The sequence below is a fragment of the Apiospora phragmitis genome (genome assembly GCF_038363925.1).
Source record: "Apiospora phragmitis strain CBS 135458 chromosome Unknown utg000013l:1.0-2965645.0:1.0-2969333.0, whole genome shotgun sequence".
Taxonomy (NCBI): Eukaryota; Fungi; Ascomycota; class Sordariomycetes; order Amphisphaeriales; family Apiosporaceae; genus Apiospora; species Apiospora phragmitis.
In genome coordinates, this window is record NW_027117413.1 from 823969 (window position 1) to 842159 (window position 18191).

General features: G+C 51.4%; 7 protein-coding genes across 7 annotated transcripts; 4 read left to right on the plus strand and 3 right to left on the minus strand.

Annotated features, from left to right (window-relative positions):
• Nucleotides 1-53: 53 nt before the first annotated feature.
• Nucleotides 54-1277, plus strand: PG994_013998 (Ribokinase-like protein; the record flags this gene model as incomplete). The annotated part of the gene is made up of 2 exons (XM_066865407.1): nt 54-360; nt 427-1277. The coding sequence occupies 2 exons, from the start codon at nt 54-56 to the stop codon at nt 1275-1277; spliced, it is 1158 nt and encodes a 385-aa protein (XP_066708536.1).
• Nucleotides 1278-1941: 664 nt separating this feature from the next.
• PG994_013999 (uncharacterized protein) lies at nt 1942-2781 on the plus strand (the record flags this gene model as incomplete). The annotated part of the gene is made up of 1 exon (XM_066865408.1): nt 1942-2781. The coding sequence occupies one exon, from the start codon at nt 1942-1944 to the stop codon at nt 2779-2781; it is 840 nt and encodes a 279-aa protein (XP_066708537.1).
• A 4033-nt stretch (nt 2782-6814) lies between these two features.
• On the minus strand, nt 6815-7630 carry PG994_014000 (uncharacterized protein; the record flags this gene model as incomplete). Its single annotated transcript, XM_066865409.1, has 1 exon — nt 6815-7630. The coding sequence occupies one exon, from the start codon at nt 7628-7630 to the stop codon at nt 6815-6817; it is 816 nt and encodes a 271-aa protein (XP_066708538.1).
• A 712-nt stretch (nt 7631-8342) lies between these two features.
• On the minus strand, nt 8343-9734 carry PG994_014001 (monooxygenase; the record flags this gene model as incomplete). Its single annotated transcript, XM_066865410.1, has 1 exon — nt 8343-9734. One exon carries the CDS (start codon nt 9732-9734, stop codon nt 8343-8345), a length of 1392 nt encoding a protein of 463 aa, XP_066708539.1.
• Nucleotides 9735-12649: 2915 nt separating this feature from the next.
• Nucleotides 12650-13985, plus strand: PG994_014002 (uncharacterized protein; the record flags this gene model as incomplete). Its single annotated transcript, XM_066865411.1, has 3 exons — nt 12650-12883; nt 12961-13424; nt 13658-13985. The coding sequence occupies 3 exons, from the start codon at nt 12650-12652 to the stop codon at nt 13983-13985; spliced, it is 1026 nt and encodes a 341-aa protein (XP_066708540.1).
• Nucleotides 13986-14918: 933 nt separating this feature from the next.
• On the plus strand, nt 14919-15362 carry PG994_014003 (AAA family ATPAse; the record flags this gene model as incomplete). Its single annotated transcript, XM_066865412.1, has 1 exon — nt 14919-15362. One exon carries the CDS (start codon nt 14919-14921, stop codon nt 15360-15362), a length of 444 nt encoding a protein of 147 aa, XP_066708541.1.
• A 256-nt stretch (nt 15363-15618) lies between these two features.
• Nucleotides 15619-17561, minus strand: PG994_014004 (Vegetative incompatibility protein HET-E-1; the record flags this gene model as incomplete). The annotated part of the gene is made up of 6 exons (XM_066865413.1): nt 15619-16355; nt 16412-16442; nt 16504-16724; nt 16781-16976; nt 17041-17350; nt 17416-17561. The coding sequence occupies 6 exons, from the start codon at nt 17559-17561 to the stop codon at nt 15619-15621; spliced, it is 1641 nt and encodes a 546-aa protein (XP_066708542.1).
• Between the last annotated feature and the right edge of the window lie 630 nt (nt 17562-18191).

An 18191-nucleotide genomic window follows, 5' to 3' on the forward strand; every position in this document is an offset into this window, starting at 1 on the left:
AGACAGCATCTTTATTCCACACCGGCATTCGCTCATCACATATTTGACCAAATATGGATTCTGATGCAATTTCGTTCGTCTCCCTGGGCATGCTGGTCCTCGACGAGCTGCATCTGCCCAGCGGTCGGGTGCTGCGCGACGGCATCGGCGGGTCCGGCGCCTGGAGCATGCTTGGCGCCCGCATCGCCACGGGTCCCCGCGACGCCAAGCAGGTCGGCAGCTTCATCGTTGCCGGCCACGACTTTCCCGAGTCGGCCGCGCAGGCCATACGCGAGCTCGGCGTCACGCTCGAGATGGTGGTCGACCCGACGCGGGAGTCGACCCGAGGCAAGCTGGTGTACCACGACGAGGCCTTCAACAGTAAGTCATGCCATACCCTTCATATAGTCGCAGAGCTTTCCGCTAACTACAAAACTTGATGCGCAGACAAGACGTTCAACTATCTCACCACGCCGCTCCAGCCCACGCCCGCACAGCTACCCCGCAATCTGCTCGCCGCAAAAGCATTCCACATGCTGCTTCCTCCTGAAGCGGTCATGATCCAAGTTCCCGAGCTTCTGCGCCGACGCAAGGAGGCCGGCATCGGAGCGCTCCCTCTGCTCGTCTGGGAGCCTCTGCCCTGGAAATGCACGCCCGAGAACATGGAAGCCCACAAAGCAGCGTGCAAGCTCGTCACCGTCTTCTCGCCCAACCACCTCGAACTGCTCGGCCTCTACGGGATCGCCAAGACGAACAGCACAGAAGAGTCCATCCGCCAATCGCCCGAGGACCGCGTCGAGTCGCAACAGACAGTCATTGAGAGGTGCGCGGCGGAGCTATTAGGCGGGGTTGCTGCCGACGGCTGGCAGGGGATGCTCGTGGTCCGCGCCGCCGAGATGGGCTGCTTCGCCAAGAGTGCCAGTGGGCTGTCGCGTTCCTTCCGGCCATACCACAAAGACCAGAAGATCGTCGTTGATGCGACGGGAGCCGGCAACGCCTTCCTGGGCGCCTTGGCCGTATCGCTCGTGGCCGCCGCGCAGAAGAATCCGGGGCGTGCAACTCAACAACAAGCTGTGGTGATGATGGTTGCAGTACCTGCGAACGGTGACGCTATTCAGATATCGGATGCAATCGTTCGGGCGAGCGTGGTGGCCAGCTTCGTCATTGAGCAGATTGGACTCCCGTGCCGAACGTCGGTGGAGGGCGCGAACGGGGAGGAGCAGTGGAATGGAGACACCTTCCGTGCGCGATATGAAAGAATGGCAGATGTCACTTCAGGGGGACTGTTATCTTCTTGAACTTCACCTGCTCTTCAGTTTGAATCGGCCTTCTCTTCCACATCAGAATTAGAAGCTGCTAGCTACGCACTCCCACTCTAGCCCCGTAGATCCGTATAGAAGTAATGACGTCTCGGTTCCATGCCATCGCATCCCCGACATAGCCTCATTTGACCAGTCAATATCTCATTGCCAGACCCCCTGCTATCCCGTGTCTAATTATTCCACCTCGAACCCAACACCAGTGTGAGGTCACATAAACGGGCCTTCCCCAGGCTTACTTGCCAGTCTCAGCCCATCATGGGCCTGGTTATGGTGGATTGCTTCTCTCTTTGATGAACACCCCGGGCATGAGATGGTGGGGCCCAGGTCCGAACTTACGCCTCCACCTTCCCCGGGCTAAAAGTCGGCGCATTATCTCCGACGTCATCGATTTGTAGTGGATCCGGCCCGGCCGTGACGGAAATTGGAAGGTAACACACTTGCACGCACTCCTTCGTTACAACATGCCTCTTTCCATTTCCAAATAGGTCATAATACCAGGAAACACTTGGGCTAACACTCAGTGCAATTTTTATCAAAGTCACACCTTATGCTGCAGCCAATCCGACGCCTCCGACCCACCTCCGCCAGTAGTCTGCTGTTCGCCGCGTTCCTAACACAGAGGCAAAAGCCGTACACCAGCATGGCAGATCAGAGGACGACAGATGCGGCTCCCAGCTCCACATGGAAAACTCGGTCATACAAGCCGCGGCATGCGTCCTGGCCTTACAGCGAAGCCGATTTTGCGCGGCAGGATCCCAGCCCGGACACGTCGTTCTATGACACGCCGCGGTTCGTAACCCACATCGACGATGAGGCCATCGCATCCCTACGATCCTACTACGACGCCGTGCTGCCCCGCAAAGCCCGAATTCTTGACTTGTGCAGTTCTTGGGTCAGCCATTACCCGCCGGACATCGAGAAAGCAGCAGCAGGTCTGGAGGGTAAAGGGGTAGTTGAGGTGACGGGTATGGGTATGAACCGGGAGGAGCTCGCGGCCAACCCTGTCCTGAACTGTGGTAGAATCGTGGTGGACCTGAATGAGCAGCCGGATGTCGCCCACGCGCTCCTGAACAACGATACTACACAAGAAGCATCAGCTGGTACTACTGAGGTGAAGAAATTCGACGCGAGTACATTGGTTGTATCTATTGATTACCTCACCAGCCCGGTTGAGGTGATGAGGAGCTTAAGGGACGTGATGAAGGATGGCGGCATCGTTCACCTTACCATCAGCAATCGCTGCTTCCCGACGAAAGCTGTTGCTCGGTGGCTAGTGATCAGCGAGGAGGAGAGGCTGCAGATGGTCGGCGACTACCTGCATTTCGCGGGCTGGAAGAACATCGAGATCGTCGAGTTGAGCAACGGACAGTCGGAGAAGGCCACCCAGCAGGGAGGAATACTGAGAAATCTCTTCGATGCCATTGGTATGAGCCACAGTGATCCGCTGTGGGTGGTTCGAGGGGTGAATGGGTCCATCTAGAAAGAGCCTCTTGAGTTCGAGGGATGAACGTAGAGTGTAGCGTGGGCCTGTATAATGTATCACAGTTTAACAATAGACAACGGGAAGAGACTGTGTACATGTGTAGATGTGGTCTGTTCGTTTGGAAAGCAGTAATCAATAATCAGTTTGGGTGGTTAGTTAGGTTATTGTTCCTCTTGTTATTGATATTCCACGGCATACATGAAGACGACCTTTTAGACTGCAGGGATAACTGCAAGCCCTTCCTTGCATGTTGGCAGGCCACTTAAGGCTCAGAGAGATAGGCTGGACGTGTGTACATCCATCCTGTGGGACTAAGTGTACCTGCGGGTGTTAGGTACACCAGGCAATAGGTACAGCTCAACAGCCCTAAGCTCCAGCTTCATATCAATCAGTTTCGCACAACAGACCACTGAGCCAAAAGGCCAGGTAAGATGTACAACGGCAGACCAGTTCGAATCCCACCAGGAGCATGCGTTTTTGAATCCTTCACAACATAGGGGAAAGGACAAAAACTAAAAAAAATTAAACAGCTACAAACTTTCGTGGAGAGCGATAAACCAGGTACTAATCTGCGTATGCTGAGCAGCCTTGGGGCCCTGGTCCGGTTCAAAGTCGGTATCCACATGCAGTGGCTCATCAACAGTGTTCCGGGGACCCTAGACGATAGATTTCTCTGTTACTAGGACTTATGTAGGTAGGGAAGGAAGGTCGTTCGGGTTGAAGCTGCATAGATATTCGGTAAGCAGCTGGTCCTGTCATACAGCAAACCAAAATGGCAATAATCATATCAAACACTATGTAAAACAATAACTTGCAGATCTCAAGCTCTTTACTCTATACACCTATAACGTTTAACGCGTTGCGAAAAGTTGCTATTACCATTTCTATTGCAGTTGAGATTATCTCTGCGCGAAGCCAACCGGACAAGCAGATGTGTATATGGATTGGTTGGTCAAGGCAAGGGCCTTCGTGATGCCTCGCATCCCCCCAACGACGAGTTGTTTCCAGCATTGATGAATAAGTACGAGGGCTCGCAGGCGGTCTAGGTGAGTAAGTACAAACATGTAGGTAGGTAATGATAGGGCAACCCATAGTGGCACTTCAGGCACTTCAGGCACGCACAGGTCAGTGCATAAGCATCTGGGTACCTAGTGACAACACCACAGCAACAATCAGGTACCTGTAGCAATTCAATTTGTATCAGACCTACACAACATACCACTGAGCTAAACCGCCGGAATAGTGACGGATCCCCCGGGTTCGAATCAGACCTGGAGCAGCCTTTTTTGCATACAGAACAAAAAAAGAAGAACTACCAGCTGCAGGGTTTCTCAATCAGTCCCCTGCCACTTCGGTGGTAATGCCATCCCGATATTCATCTGCACCCGTTGTTCCACCCCAGGGCCCAGGCTGTCTGCATTTCTTCTTTTACATTCTCCTGAGGTAGAAGTAGAGGGAGCTTCATGAGTGGAATACTGGCGGCGACACTTTGGAGGCCCCCAGTCAAATGAACTAGGGGGTCACCGGGTTCTCGTGAGAGGTGGCGGCGACCCACGGCATTGTGATACCTTTGGTGATCAGCTTCGTTATCTATCTACAGTGGCAACCAACTAGTATAAGAGCGCGCTGGAAGGCATACCTGCCTGCCCCTACCGCTACGCACATTTGACTGCCGTCATTGTCCGAAGAGCTCAACTTTTAGACGGAGCGGATCGTACAGCCTTGTCATCTCTGTCTGCACGGCCTGCCATCGCAAGTGGCTTCGACATCGTTCGCAGCAGTGTAAGTGAAAAGATCACTAAGACATTTATTGTGAGAAGTAGGTAGTGGCAGGCGGAGTGATTGACGACAATGACACTACCAAAGAAAGGAAGAGAGAGGCAAAAGAAAAAGAAAAAAAATTAACGACTAAAACCTTATTCTGGTGCCATACCAGGATTCAGTTGCACCCCCTTACTGATCCCTCTTTAGAATTCAGAACACCCGATCATGTATCACCCATGGAACATGGGTAAGGGACAATCACAAGGCGTCTACACATCTCAGTGTGGGAGAGAGGACGTCGGAAGCCTTATAACCCGGATCGACCAGAAGCCGGTGCCTGCCCTCTTGGGATAGAGGCGGCACGCAACTCGTTTGCCGTTAACTCGAAGCTTCAGCGAGAGAATTCCTTGTTGTTAGGCATCATATAGACCCTCGGCGATTTAGCCGGGGTTTCCGCTAAATGGGCGAAATGGGGACCGAGGTTCTGCCGGTGCACGGACTGCTTCGTGGTACGAGCGCGCCGCCCGTGCTAGCGTGGCAGCGATACGTACCGGTAGCGGTGGTGATCAACGCTAGCGTGGGCTTCAGTCGATTTGGTCTGGAAGCAGGGCGCCATTAGGCGGCTAGGCTACAGCGCCCGACTGTGATCTCCAGGCGGCATTACCTTTGCTTCTCTCATGCAGACCTAATTGCACGACCTTCTGCCAATGAACCTACTTCATGGACGGCGGTTCCTGGCGGCCATTGATATGCAGCAAAGTTGGGAATGAAGAAATGCAACAGAGCCGTTCACTTATACAGTTCACAATAGGCATGTAGATGGCGCCCGCTGGCGTGATTAATAGTTCACCAGGCCTTGGTTTCATGGGCCTCATCTACTATTGACCCTGGCAAGATGTTCAATAACGTTCTAGGGCATCTAATTGAAGCAGATTGCCACAGTGTTGAAGATGCTAGCATGCCACGAATCTTGGAAACAATGTGACAGGACTGGGCTCGTACAGGAAGAAGCATTTGGCATCGTCATCAAGCAAAGCAAGGCCGATTGCAAAGGAAAGTCATCACGAGCTGTGTCTGGGTCATCGTTGCTACACAATACTGGGGACCACGGGCCTCATGACCCATCGCCGGATAGCATGGCGGCGACCCAACCCCTTTCCTCGTTATACAACCATTCTTTATACTATAATGCAGCCACCAAACACATCCGTCGTGTATTGTATATTTAACATGAAAACTATGGCCAAACAAATTATTTGTTTGGCTCAAAGGGTAATCGTTCCAGGTGACTTTGTAATCCTGACTTAACATAGTACCTACATCTGGTTAGGTTTATTACAGGCGATCCTTTCCTGTAGTGAAAGGCTCGACCATTCACCATCCCCTTTGGAATGCTATGGTATCTGCTCAAAGGGTTTCTTCCTTTGTCAAACTATGCTAAAAAAAACCCTTCCTTGGCAGTAGCAGCTCCACCACAGTAGTCGTAGAACTAGCCGATGTGGCTGATGTGGCCTACGAAACATGGGTTTACCTGTAAGTTTCCCCCCTTGGCGGCACCTACAACACAAAAGGTACGGAAGACGCAACACTTCCACAGTGTCGCGTATACAATGATTTGGACAAGTGGTACTTCGATAACTTGGATAAGTGTTATTCCACTCCATGATATCTGACCGAATATGGCAGGTTCCACTCTACGTTTCTATATATAGCTGCTGAATAAAAACCAAATAGTGAACAGACTAAACGTCACCGACCTGAACCAAGATATGGACAAAGTTCATCCCTATTCCGTCCGTACCCAACCTTAATTTCAAGCTTATCTGAGATTAGCCTTGTGACTAACCCAGCTTCAGAATAAGTGGATAGCAAAGTCTAGGGGAGACCCTCTTTGGATTTTCTGCCGCTTTCTTCATGATTCATCAAGCGTATCAGCGACCAGTTTCCTCATCCCAATCCGATATAGTGTAACGGTCAACATACTGCGTTTTCATCTTGGCGTCGCTAGAGCACGTCGAAGAAGACCCGCGGAGCTCGGGGTTCGATTCCCCGTATCGGAGATGATATATTTCTTTCTGTTTTGCCATTCTTTTTGTTGACCACATCCAGTTCTCTCACTCACTGTAACGAGTGCTTGCATATACCCACCTATAGCGTACTTTGCATGGCAGAATTCGGCCCTAGTATTGGCTATAAGTATTGCTCGAAGTGTGCTTTGATATATTCAGTCTGATATTCCGATCTATATTAAATATAGTGCCATTGTTCATCCATAAGTTTTCCTCTTTCCGAAGAGCAGAGCGAGCCGTATTGATTTCGCAATGTGGCTCCAGCGACATCCGTTCTTCTTCTGCTCAGAGTCATGATCTACCCGTACCACCATCTTGTCGGTCGGCACAGTCAGTGAGATGCCATACTTGTCTGCCAGATTCCTGATGGATCTGTTCATCTGGCACGCTTCTCGCGGGCTGTCGGAGTGTAATGCCGGCACCATGACGTGATAATCGACCGACAGTTTACGAATAAGCCCCTCCAGCCCTTTCGAGGGGATGCTGTCGACGAGGGCTGGCAGGGCACCCGTATAGTTGAGGCCGTACCCGAGGTATGCGTTGTGGTAGTGCCTCTCGTGGTGGATATGGAGACGATAGAGCATCATGCCATAGTCGGAAGAGTCTATTTGGCGCTTAGACCCGGCTATGCAGTGCCAGAACTTGACGCGTTGCCTCTTCGACATGTTGATCCAGTAGTGACAGAAATGGGTGGCCACGTTGACCACAGACCCTGCGAAGGCGAACAAGTCACCGTCCAAATTTCGAACGGGGCCTATGGCATTGACCGGTTTCACGCCGGGGACGCCATAGTCGACACACAGCATGTACTTCCAAGCGCGCGAGAGTAAGGATGCGCTTGGCGTTCGTTCGAAGGCCTCGGCATGGGCTGAGTACGGAGCGGGGGCATCCAGTGTTGTAAGGGTATCCACATGTGTCTCGCAATCTTGACTATATAAAACGCTCGCAACGATGGGAAAGAGCACCCGGCTGTACAGCCGGAAGTCCCCCAAGGACAAGCCGTGGCGATGCATGTCGTCTCGGATGTGCACCAGACCGCCTTCCACCTGGCATTCGGTGGCTGGCCCATGACGGTGGCATACTCGGGTCTTTCTGGGCGTGCGACATGGCGACCGTTTGGCTTGTTCAAGTGGTCACCACCAGCTGGCGGAGAACCGATTCGAGTTTCCCATATAGGTAAACATATCGCATTCAGTTCCCTGAGTTCCGGATCGCTCGCAATCTCTTTATCTTCGACGAGTTTGTAACTCTGAATAGTTTCGTGCTCGCCAGCGCCGTATGGCGGTGGCGGCTCTGAGGTTACATCCGCAGTCTTGTACATGTTGGAGAGCGTCGGAGGGTGAGTTGGTGTATAAAGAACCACTCTGCACATGCAAGTTGTACAGAGTTAACAGAGGAACTTCAATTGGCCAACCTGAGTCTCGGCCAGAGCTATCTAAATAGAAATCAGGCATTGTACCGGAGATAACATGAACCCGCTTCCATTAGGTTCCATGGAACATCGGCTCAATCCAAAGTTTGTAGATATCTCTGGAGAGCTCCAGTTTAAGGGGACATGGGTATCCGGAGCCGCTGTCTTGCAACACCAGAGGTTTGGTGAGTTGAGGTTCTCATGAGTACAGTTCGCTCTATCAATCTGGAGAAATGGAAACGATATTTCGTACTGGGTATATGTATTACTTGATGAATGGATATATTGGATATATCTTGCATTCATCCAAGTCCTCAAACGCTAGGATGGTGCTTCCATTGCACCATTGAAGCAGGCAACGCTCCCTCCTTCAACCATTCGAGCACGGGTGACCCGGCCACCAGGGGACCAATGATGCTCTTGACTGCCATGCTGGACACAGGAAGATACGGTATGACGTATTTGGCAATCACCCTGTACTTCCAATCAGGCCATGCCAGCATCCTAATAGCCTTCATAGAGGTATCCGACATGGCAAGTGTATCTTCTGCCCGATCGGCCTGATAGGAGTGAAAGAGGTCTTCCAGTGACGGACTGCCCGGACTTTTGTCTTCGAGCAGGAGCTTCCGCATTTTGTTGACGAGCACGACAAGGTCGGTCACGCCGCAGTTGTAGCCCAAGCCCGCGTGCGGTTCAAGTTTGCGTACCGAGTCGCCGACCAATACAGTTCGCTTCCAGTACCAGTCGTCTATCAACCCTTCTTCCAGATTGATCATGCCGGTGTCGCCCAACCGGAAAGAATCGACGTCGGAAATGGTACGTCCAGGTGCGATGTAAAGCTGGCCCCATCTCTTCAGCATCGCTTCTTTGTCCTCCTCCGTGTAATACCTTTTTGGCGTGCACGTCGGCTTTTCAAGTTTCTCGTAGAGGCCAAACGCTCCCGAATCCTTCCCGTAGACAATTTGGGCGCACATGCCGTCGTGGTTTGCATCGTACTTGGTGTTCGGTGCCAGCCCGGGTAGCATGGGCAGATCGGCAAAGTATAGTCGATATGTCGTCGTGAACGGGGTTTTTTGGTCTTGCGACAACTCTTCTGGCTCAACAGCGAACCTTGTAGCCCGCGTTAATAAGCGGACCTTGCTGTGGACGCCGTCCGCCCCGATGACAATGGAGCCCTCGTGCCGAGTCCCATCGTCGCAGGCCACGGTCACACCGTCTTCGGAACTCGTGATCTTCTCCATGGCCTTCCCGAGTAGTATGCTGGCTTGGGCAGTCTCTGGCAAACTATCAAAGAGAAACTTAATCAACTGGTGGCGCTGAGTGAATTTGACAGCGTAACCAAACCTTGAATAACTGTCAGCTTCTGTATTATACACATTGCATTTACTATGGTACTTACTGTTTCTCCATAAGCTCCAGCAGACTGTCCTCCCCCTGACGCACGCATTCTCGGCCGAGAGGACAATCGTCCGCTTGCACCAATCCAAGATCGGCTGCAGCGTCTCCAGTAGGCCGAGTTGATCGAATGTGCGGAACGTTTGCGGCCAGATCGCCAATTGCGTCCCGCGCGAGGTCAATATGGACTTGTGTTTCTCCAGCACAATGAAGTCGATGCCAGCTTTGGTAAGGATGTGGGCGGCCGTAAGGCCAACCAGCCCGCCGCCAACGACAATTGCGCGGAAGGGTTTGGTTGATTTTCCCGACATGGTTGCTATCTGGCGCGGTAACTTGGGTAACTCTTGACCGGCCAAATTGTCGCAAAAGGATTTGGGAGACTTGAAGATATGTCTCAGAGCCCGCTAGAGAGGAGTGGCGTCAGGGAGAAATAGGGCTGACATGAGACAGAGCTGTTAGCACCAATGTCAATATATATATGCGAAATCCGCCTGCACTCACTATATGCGAAACCCGCAGGCGCTAGCAAGGAATACATGCCGCTAGGTGAAGGCGAAGTCGATGCGCCAACACCGTTGTTAGCTGCTTACTATACGGCCATATGCGATTAGGCATAGATAATAACTTAATAACGGAGCCTGCGGTTGGATTCATTCAACTCCGCTCAATGCCAAGTTGAACATCCTGCATATTATACAACCTTCAAACCACCTCAGAGTTCCTCGTGTGGGCAACTCTGCGCGAGGTGGGATCCGCATCACCATCGTCGTCGCCTCAATCATCTCGCCAGGACGCGATATGCTGACTTTCCGGTCGATAGAACCCCAGGTTCAGAGCATCTTCCGATGTATCGTTTCGTCCTTGATTCCTGTTCGCTGCGAGGTGCCCAGTAATCTCAAGACTCGACTCCGTATCGCTTTCATCAACCTGGATCCGTTGCCTCCAATGTCTTCGAAGATAAAGGACCGAAAAAATAAATGCTGTATGTATACTACTCGCCATTCTGCCTATCTTAGCTATAATGGGCTGGTAAACTGGGAGGTTGCCGCAGAGGACCGCTGTTGCATTGTGAATCGCGCCCCATAGTATGGCCTTATCCGTTTGGACTAAAGGGGGCAGTCAATATCAGTCGATAAAACATCAGATTATTGTTTTTCTTTTCGTTTTGGGTTTGCTTTCCCGGATAACAGAAAGGCCGAAGAGGGAAACAAAGGGGTGGAAAGTGAAAGGAGATAAAATAAAGACACTCGAATCTGCTACGGGACAACATACCTTCTAGTCCGCTTCCTTGGTATGTGTAATACATGCGAAGAATATTTGTAATGACCGCACTATGTATTGCATTCGAGTTTAGTGTACTTCCAAGCTCGACCCGTGGGGGAGTGTGACTTACAAGCCCCCAAGTAGAAATATGCCAGCAACGACGAGCTTCGTCTTCAAAGGTATTTGGACGAAGACGATGGCTCTGACAGGCAGTACCATGATCGTCACGTCAAGAACAGTCTCGACGATGCAAATGGCGAGGAAAAAGAGGTTCCCGTTTAGGCATCGCCCCGGCTGCAGACGGTCCCAGAACTTGCTGAGTGGGAAGCATAGGCAGAGGTGCACGACGAAACTCGTAACGAGGCAGGCGATGCAAATTGCCATTACCATCGTCGATTTCCGTCGGAAAGATGGTGTTGTAAATATTCGTCGGTATAAGAGGCAGAGGGAGATCCTAACGGTTGCAAGCACGAAAGGCGAAGTAGAAATTCCAATATAAGTCGCCTAGATCCTCCGCGAAACGGTGAGTAAGAGTACTTATGCCAGAAAAGGAAAAATTTGGAATGCGTTATTACCTTGAAGTAAGTTTCCATCATAGCGATATTCTCGGGCAAAGGATCGAGTGTGACAGCCTCAACGAGCTCATTGGCTGGCCTGCCTCTGCTGCCATCATATAAATCTATGACTATCGATTAACATTTGTTTCCAGGAGGTGGAGAAGGTATATCTAACCCCATATAGTAGAGGCAACAGCAGTGATGGTGATAGGAACAGAGAAGAACATGGTCCGATCGTCCAAATGGACGCCGCTCTTCGTGGTTAGCCTGCACCACAAGCGCAAGACCGTGGATGACAGCACAGTACTGCAAGTTACAATACTAGTGATGAGTCTGTCCCTCCCGACTTGAGTAAGTTCCATTATCAAGGTAAGCTGTGAATGAAAACAGGAAGGGGAAAGCAATATTGACATCAACCTCAACAGATGGACGTAGAGGTGGCATCTGTCACGACTGGTATTCCACTTTTGAGATCAAGCGTGAAGTACTGAACGGACTTCAGTAGTACGAGGCCACACATAATATCTCTTTACGGCAATTTTCTGATTGGATGCATGGGCGTTTCGGCCCCTCTGCTTAGGTGACGCAGTTGCTGTCAGCAAAATTTCGATGGGTATCTACGATGAACGTAAGACCAAGGGAACATATTTGGGTGTGACAGGGGCATTGTGACGTGAGGTTTGATATATCTGTTTTCTAGAGACGACTGGTCGGTCCGAGTCCATCCTCAACTATCCCATCACACACCTGAAAGCGCCTCGGTGAGAATTCAGGATCTGTAATCGGGGCCATTCTCACCTCAGCCATACGGTGGCAGTCAGCTGCAGCGATACAGATCATTGCCTTTATACCTTCCTCTCCAAGACTAGCCCCTGATTGCCGCTCCCCACTCAGGTTCCCAACCGGCCTCGGTAAGAGCTGACTACAGTTCTGCGCCATGACTGCGTTTACTAACCAATGAAAAGACCAGTTGTGCTTAAATCGATGGCAGGCCCAAGTTCGCATTCCCTCCCCATTTGAGGTAATGAAGACGATGATGGGGACTTCGCCGCTGCTATTGACAATATACACTTCATCGTTATTATAGCAAGTGACAACTCCCTGCCGCCTTTCTAAATTCAAGCGCGTCGAAAACTATACCCATCATGATCATCATCATGGCCATTATTGTCCGGTGGGCCAATCACACGCGACATTAAAGATACGTTACGTAGGTGGCGGGGAATGCGGCCGCTGAGACGTGACGAGCCCTTGCAAGAGGGGTCAAAATTGCAGCCGGATGTGTACCGTGAGGTGCTCAATAGTCTGTGGCCCCCTCTGGTTGGGGGCGAAAACCTGCCTGATTCTCTTCCTTCCACAAATTCTTCGGGATTTCCTCACACATTCTCATACAACCTATTCACAAGATGATGTCGCCTCCTCACGAAGGAGCTAAAGGGAAGCGAAAGCCTCCGCCTCCGCCTCCGAAGAAGCCTCATATGGCGGTGTCGGCCAGAACGAATGGACTGCATTCTCCTTCGTCCCAAGCAAGCAGCGCCTCCCCCGAGCTAGCCCGAAACCTTCAGGGAGACCTCAAGTCAAACCCAGGGAAATGCGAACGAGGTGATTTAGGCCAGGTGAAAATAGCCGGCAAGATGGTCGTGAATGGGGACGAACGATCACAGAGTGAGAAGCAAACACGGCTGAACTGGGATACATACTAACTCCCATAGATGAGGTTGGGACCCAAACAGACGGGAACCCGGATCTTCCTGATGATAATGACCAGGCGTCAGACGCACATACAGAGAATGACAACAAGACTGACGAGACAGACACTCGTGAGCTCACTGGAATTGGCCGCCGAGTCAAAGGGAAAGATGGCAAGTTTGAAGTCATCGATGAGGCCGAGTGGAACCCTCGTCCTTCGTCAGGGCCCGACGGGTTCCCTATCATCCTTGACAAGCTACGGGACAAGGACAGGGTCACCATAACGAGCCTACTTCTTATGAAAGCGTTCGATATGGCGCTCAGTAAAGCAGGAGATCCCTACATAACCAAGTACGATTACAGCATCTCTATCCGAAAGCCCTTTGTCCCGCTCTACTTCAAGTATGACGAGATCGTGAGTTGCGCCACTGCGGAACTAGAGCGTTCCCCAGACGCCTTCGAGTCGAAGGACTTGACAAAAATGCAACTTTGGTATGAGAGAGATGTTTTGAACTCACACGTGGAACTAAGAAATACGATCAAGACTGGTTGGGTCACGTTCGAAGATCTTTGGGTCTTTTCGAACCTGGGGAGTTGGTGTACAGCATCGACAACTTCAAGCAACCGCGCCTCTATGTTGTCGCAGCTACGACTGAACGCGAGCATATTCCAGATGATCTTGAGCTTCCCTTCTTACCGGGGCTTAATCATTCTCGAAAACGCAGGTTTATTGTGGACCTGTGGTTCGTGGATTGGGACGCGTCCTTTCAGGAATTCAAGAGACAGAAAGAGACGAAAAAAATTACCTCTTTCAATGGCTCGCGGCGCGTAGCCAACCTCGAGTTCTATCCTCTGCGGTATTATAAGCAAGGGAATCAGAAAAGCATTGACAACCTGCTTGCCGAGCTGCGACAACGTGGGCAGCTGTGGAAAACCCTGGCAAGCGACAATCCCGTGAGCATGTATCATAGCGGACCTGCCATTGAGTTCCGAAATAGCACCTCTGCCATGGAAATGGGGTCAGAAAAGATAGAGAATCGAAACGTATGCTAGCCCCCGCCTCTCGCATTGGTTGCACCTCCGCTAACGTTCGCCATTGTGCGCATCAGTTGAAAGCAAGAGTTGTTGTCGATCATTCAGGATATACTCAGTTCCGGGGGAATAGCGTCCTCCGCAGGGTGACAACCATGATGGATATCTTCAGCGAAGTGGGTCAAGACCGGGAAGCTCCAGTCTCGGTGGCAGGACTCGAAGACGTTCCGGGTGCACCAGACAGTGCTCCTGCGTCGGAGCCCTTCTCCGACACCCAAGCTCAACTCTGCCCTTCCGTTTTGTACTGCTGTTTGCCTACCACAACGACGTGGTATAGTGTTACTATAGCCAACCTAACGCCCGTGGAATGGCAGAAGGACGCCATTGAAGGTCTTGTGATAGCACGCGACACAAAGCAGACGCTATGTGACCTTGTGGAAGAGCACAAGAGAGGGAGGTTATCAGGCAGTCTTAGTGACTTCATTGCTCACAAGGGCCAGGTATGGTATATCCAAGCCCCCACTCGAGTATGGGACTGCAGCTTATCGCCATGTGCGTTCACAGGCTCTTGTACTTGTTCTACATGGTCCCCCAGGTGTTGGCAAAACCCTTACAGCGGGTAGGTAGCGTCGCACCAGATTATGAAACCGTTGACTGATCTAAAGATTGCGCGACGCAGAGGCTATTGCCGAATATACTGAACGGCCACTATACCCCGTCAACATCGGCGAGGTCTCAAAAGAAAAGGAAGTCGTGTTCCGTCTTGAGATAATATTTGAGTTTTCGGTAAGATGGGACGCTGTACTTCTAATCGACGAGGCAGATGTTGTGCTCGAGAGGAGATCTTATGAGGATCTGAAAAGGAACGCAATCGTATCTGGTGAGTGCCTCCATATATGCTTCGGGACAAATGTGTTCTAAGCGGCTGCGGGACTTAACGCAGTCTTTTTGCGGATGCTGGAATACTACCGCGGGATCCTCTTCCTCACAACAAACCGGCTGGGGTCCATGGACGTCGCCTTCCAGTCCCGCGTGTCGCTCGCTGTCCGCTTCAGCCCCCTGACCGCGGCGCTCCGCCGCCAGATCTGGCTGAACTTCATCACCCGCCTCGACCCCCTGGAGCTCCAGGGCCGCGAGGAGCTGCTGGCCCGGCTGGACGACGTCCAGGAGTGGGACCTGAACGGGCGGCAAATCCGGAACGTGCTGCGGATGGCGCAGTCCATCGCGCTGGCGCGGGAGAAGCGCCGCGGCGCCATGAGCTTTGCCCACGTCGAGCAGATCGTGAACGAGACGCTGCGGTTCCAGCACTACTTCGAGGAGGGGTACAGGGAGTCGCGCGTGGAGCTGGGACAGATGGAAACGCGCAAGTTTCAGCAGCGCTCTTTGGCGCGAAGATGACATGCGGCGGTCTTTACCAGGTGGCATTTGCGAAACGAATTTTGGTCTCTTCTTTATCATTGGTACTTTTAGCAGACTCGAGGCCATGGGCTTTCAACAAACCAGAGATGATCGTGCCGCCGTAGTGGTTTGTCATGATTGTCTGTCATTATCGTTATGTACATCATTCCCAATCCCTAGCTCTCGTTGTAGCATTGTAGCATCGGTTTCGAACAAATGCACGCTATATATGCTACATAATTCTCGTGTTATCTCTTCATGTCGCGATGTAAACATCGTCAACCATCTCTTCCAGGTCGTGTTCAAACGCTTCAGCCGGAACCTCGTAGATGCTAGTTACAATGGCTCTGGATCCGACTATGTCGTGTACAAGTTGTGCAAGACTTGGGAGCAGGGTGGTCTTCAAATCAGTATCGTCGTCGACTGTACATTCCTTGGCGACTCCACATTCCTCGATCCTGTCGATGATGACGTAGATACTGGTCAAGCTGGAGGCCAATTCCTCCAGGATCTGCCATAGGTCGTTGAATCCTGACGCATTCTGGAGACGAAGTGCACTGTAGGACAGGGGGTTTTCGTATACAAGTCGAGGGTGTAGTCTCAAGAGTTGCGCAATGAGAAGCCGCACCAGCTCGGCTGGGGTGAAGCTTCCCGAAGCGGATGCGATATCTGAGCAGAATACATAGAGGATTGTGATGGGCTGAGGCAACAGAGCCAGGACTATGTCGAGAGAAAGCTCGGTCACCCAGGGATCCTGGTTCCCGGACTGCCCTCCAACCCAGAGTAGGGGGCAGGGATCAGATGCTCGGGACCATTCCACCAGTCTTTCGAGTATTCCGTTGTTGTCCCAGTGATCCTTCAGTGAAAGTCGGAATCCTCGTTTGGCAAGTCTCCCAAGGGCCTCATCCGGATCCCAGTATAGAGCATCTGGCGAAGAGAAAAGTGCCCTCTCCAGATCGTGCATGTACCTGATCATTTCGAAGGTCCTCATATCTAGTGGAAAGGTTAGTTTCAAATAACAATCAAATGGCTCGTGCTGGGAGACTCACTTTCCATCTTGGTGTCAAGGCGAAGAAAGCACTGGTTCAAGGACTCCAGACTAGAGCATAGAGATCCGCTTACTCTTTGGAACTCTTCGTACATAGTGGTCACCGCTGGTACAAGTCAGTACATCGATGCTGGTTCTTTTCAGGGGTTCCCTGCCTTTTCCAGTCTGAGTCACCATCTCGTGGATGTCAATCGCCTGCGCTTCGTGGGCGATGTCCTTCAAGTCCGCCAGTTTCTGTACTTCTATGTCGATTTGCGACATGTACTTCTTAAACTTGGACTCGGTAGGCTGGATTATGGCATCTACCAGCTTCCCTAGAAACAGCACGTAGTCAGCTCATGACCATCCCATGCACGAATTAGCCACGAACCGTATCGGGGGCTTCGATAGTATACGAGCGCCTCATCGAGGAGCTTCATCATCTCGCTGAAGATGTTGGCCACGGCTATTTTGATCGCAGTTGTTGGGAACGCTGATTTGTAGAACTCGACGACGGGCAGTTTGGCTGCCAGTGTCTCTAGATAGGTCATGAGAGCTTCCTCTCTGTCGCTTTTGGTCACTACCGCCTACGATATGAAATCTTAGATTCTCTTGCCTCGATAATATGAGCCAGACTCAAACCACACATACCTTGAAAAGCAGCATAAGAACTCCGAATGTGACAGTATACTCTGGACTTTGTGGCAACATCGTCGCGACCAGAGCCGAGGTCTTTTCCACAACCTGACAGAAACTCAGAAAGAACCCAGAGGTTCGTTTCTGCCATTTGGCCTGACCTTTCTTGCCCTGCCGGCCTTCCACGATGAAGTTGAGCTTCGAAATCAGGCTACTTGCGTCGGTGGGTGGCACAACGAGTAGTTGTTTCTCCTCGACCGTCAGCTTCAGCTTGGCCAGGCGCGCCTTGGAAGTTCGGCATGCATCCAACGCGATAGCATAGAGACTTTGAACCGAAAGTAAGCATAATGGCCTCAATGAGGGTAGATAAAGAAACAGGGGTCATCTAACCAGAAATCTGTCCCAGGGGTATACCAGCTGGCATTAGAGGGTGGAGACGTTTGGCCTGTAAGCTCTTGCGTTATGTTGGGTGAGGTCCCGGGCAATGAGGGGTTTCGAGCGGCCACGTCGGCGGTTGCAGCGACTACACTGTCCATCAAGTTTGCCGTTCTTCGTCACGGATTATCGAAGGCAGAAAGGTTATCGAAAAACTCGCTAAGGCAGCGTACTTCGCTTGATTTTAAGCAAGCTAAGCAAGCATCATCAATCAGAATGAACCCGGTGCTGTTGGCAACATTGCTTCGTCGGGATGTCAGCGCTTGAAACGTCAATGGCGTTTAGTGGTTGACGGTCCTACCAAAAGATCTTGCTCGGAAGCAAGTTGCCCCGACACAGGCTAATCAACGCCAAATTTCAACTTCGTCGTTCATTCGAAACACTCATCACTACATTTAGGCCTCGGCATGATATTCCCCAGCCCTGGGTTCAAGCAACCAGGTTTATGAACCAAAAGAATGGCGGTACCCGCGCTAACGTAGCACAAGATCTTGAAACATACTGCAGCTTCTTTTGTGCAACTTAACGAAGGTTTGATGCTTGTGTCAGATTCTGGATTTACCACGCATGGTATGGTATGCACTGAAGCGTTGAGATATATTGTATCAGTCCCCGGCTATGTATTGCAGAGACAATCGCTGGATTATATGCCCTATTGCAGATATAGGAGTTCATATTTGAAAGGCACTTACCTGTCCTGGAGAGGTTGATGTTTGGACCAGACTCAAGAG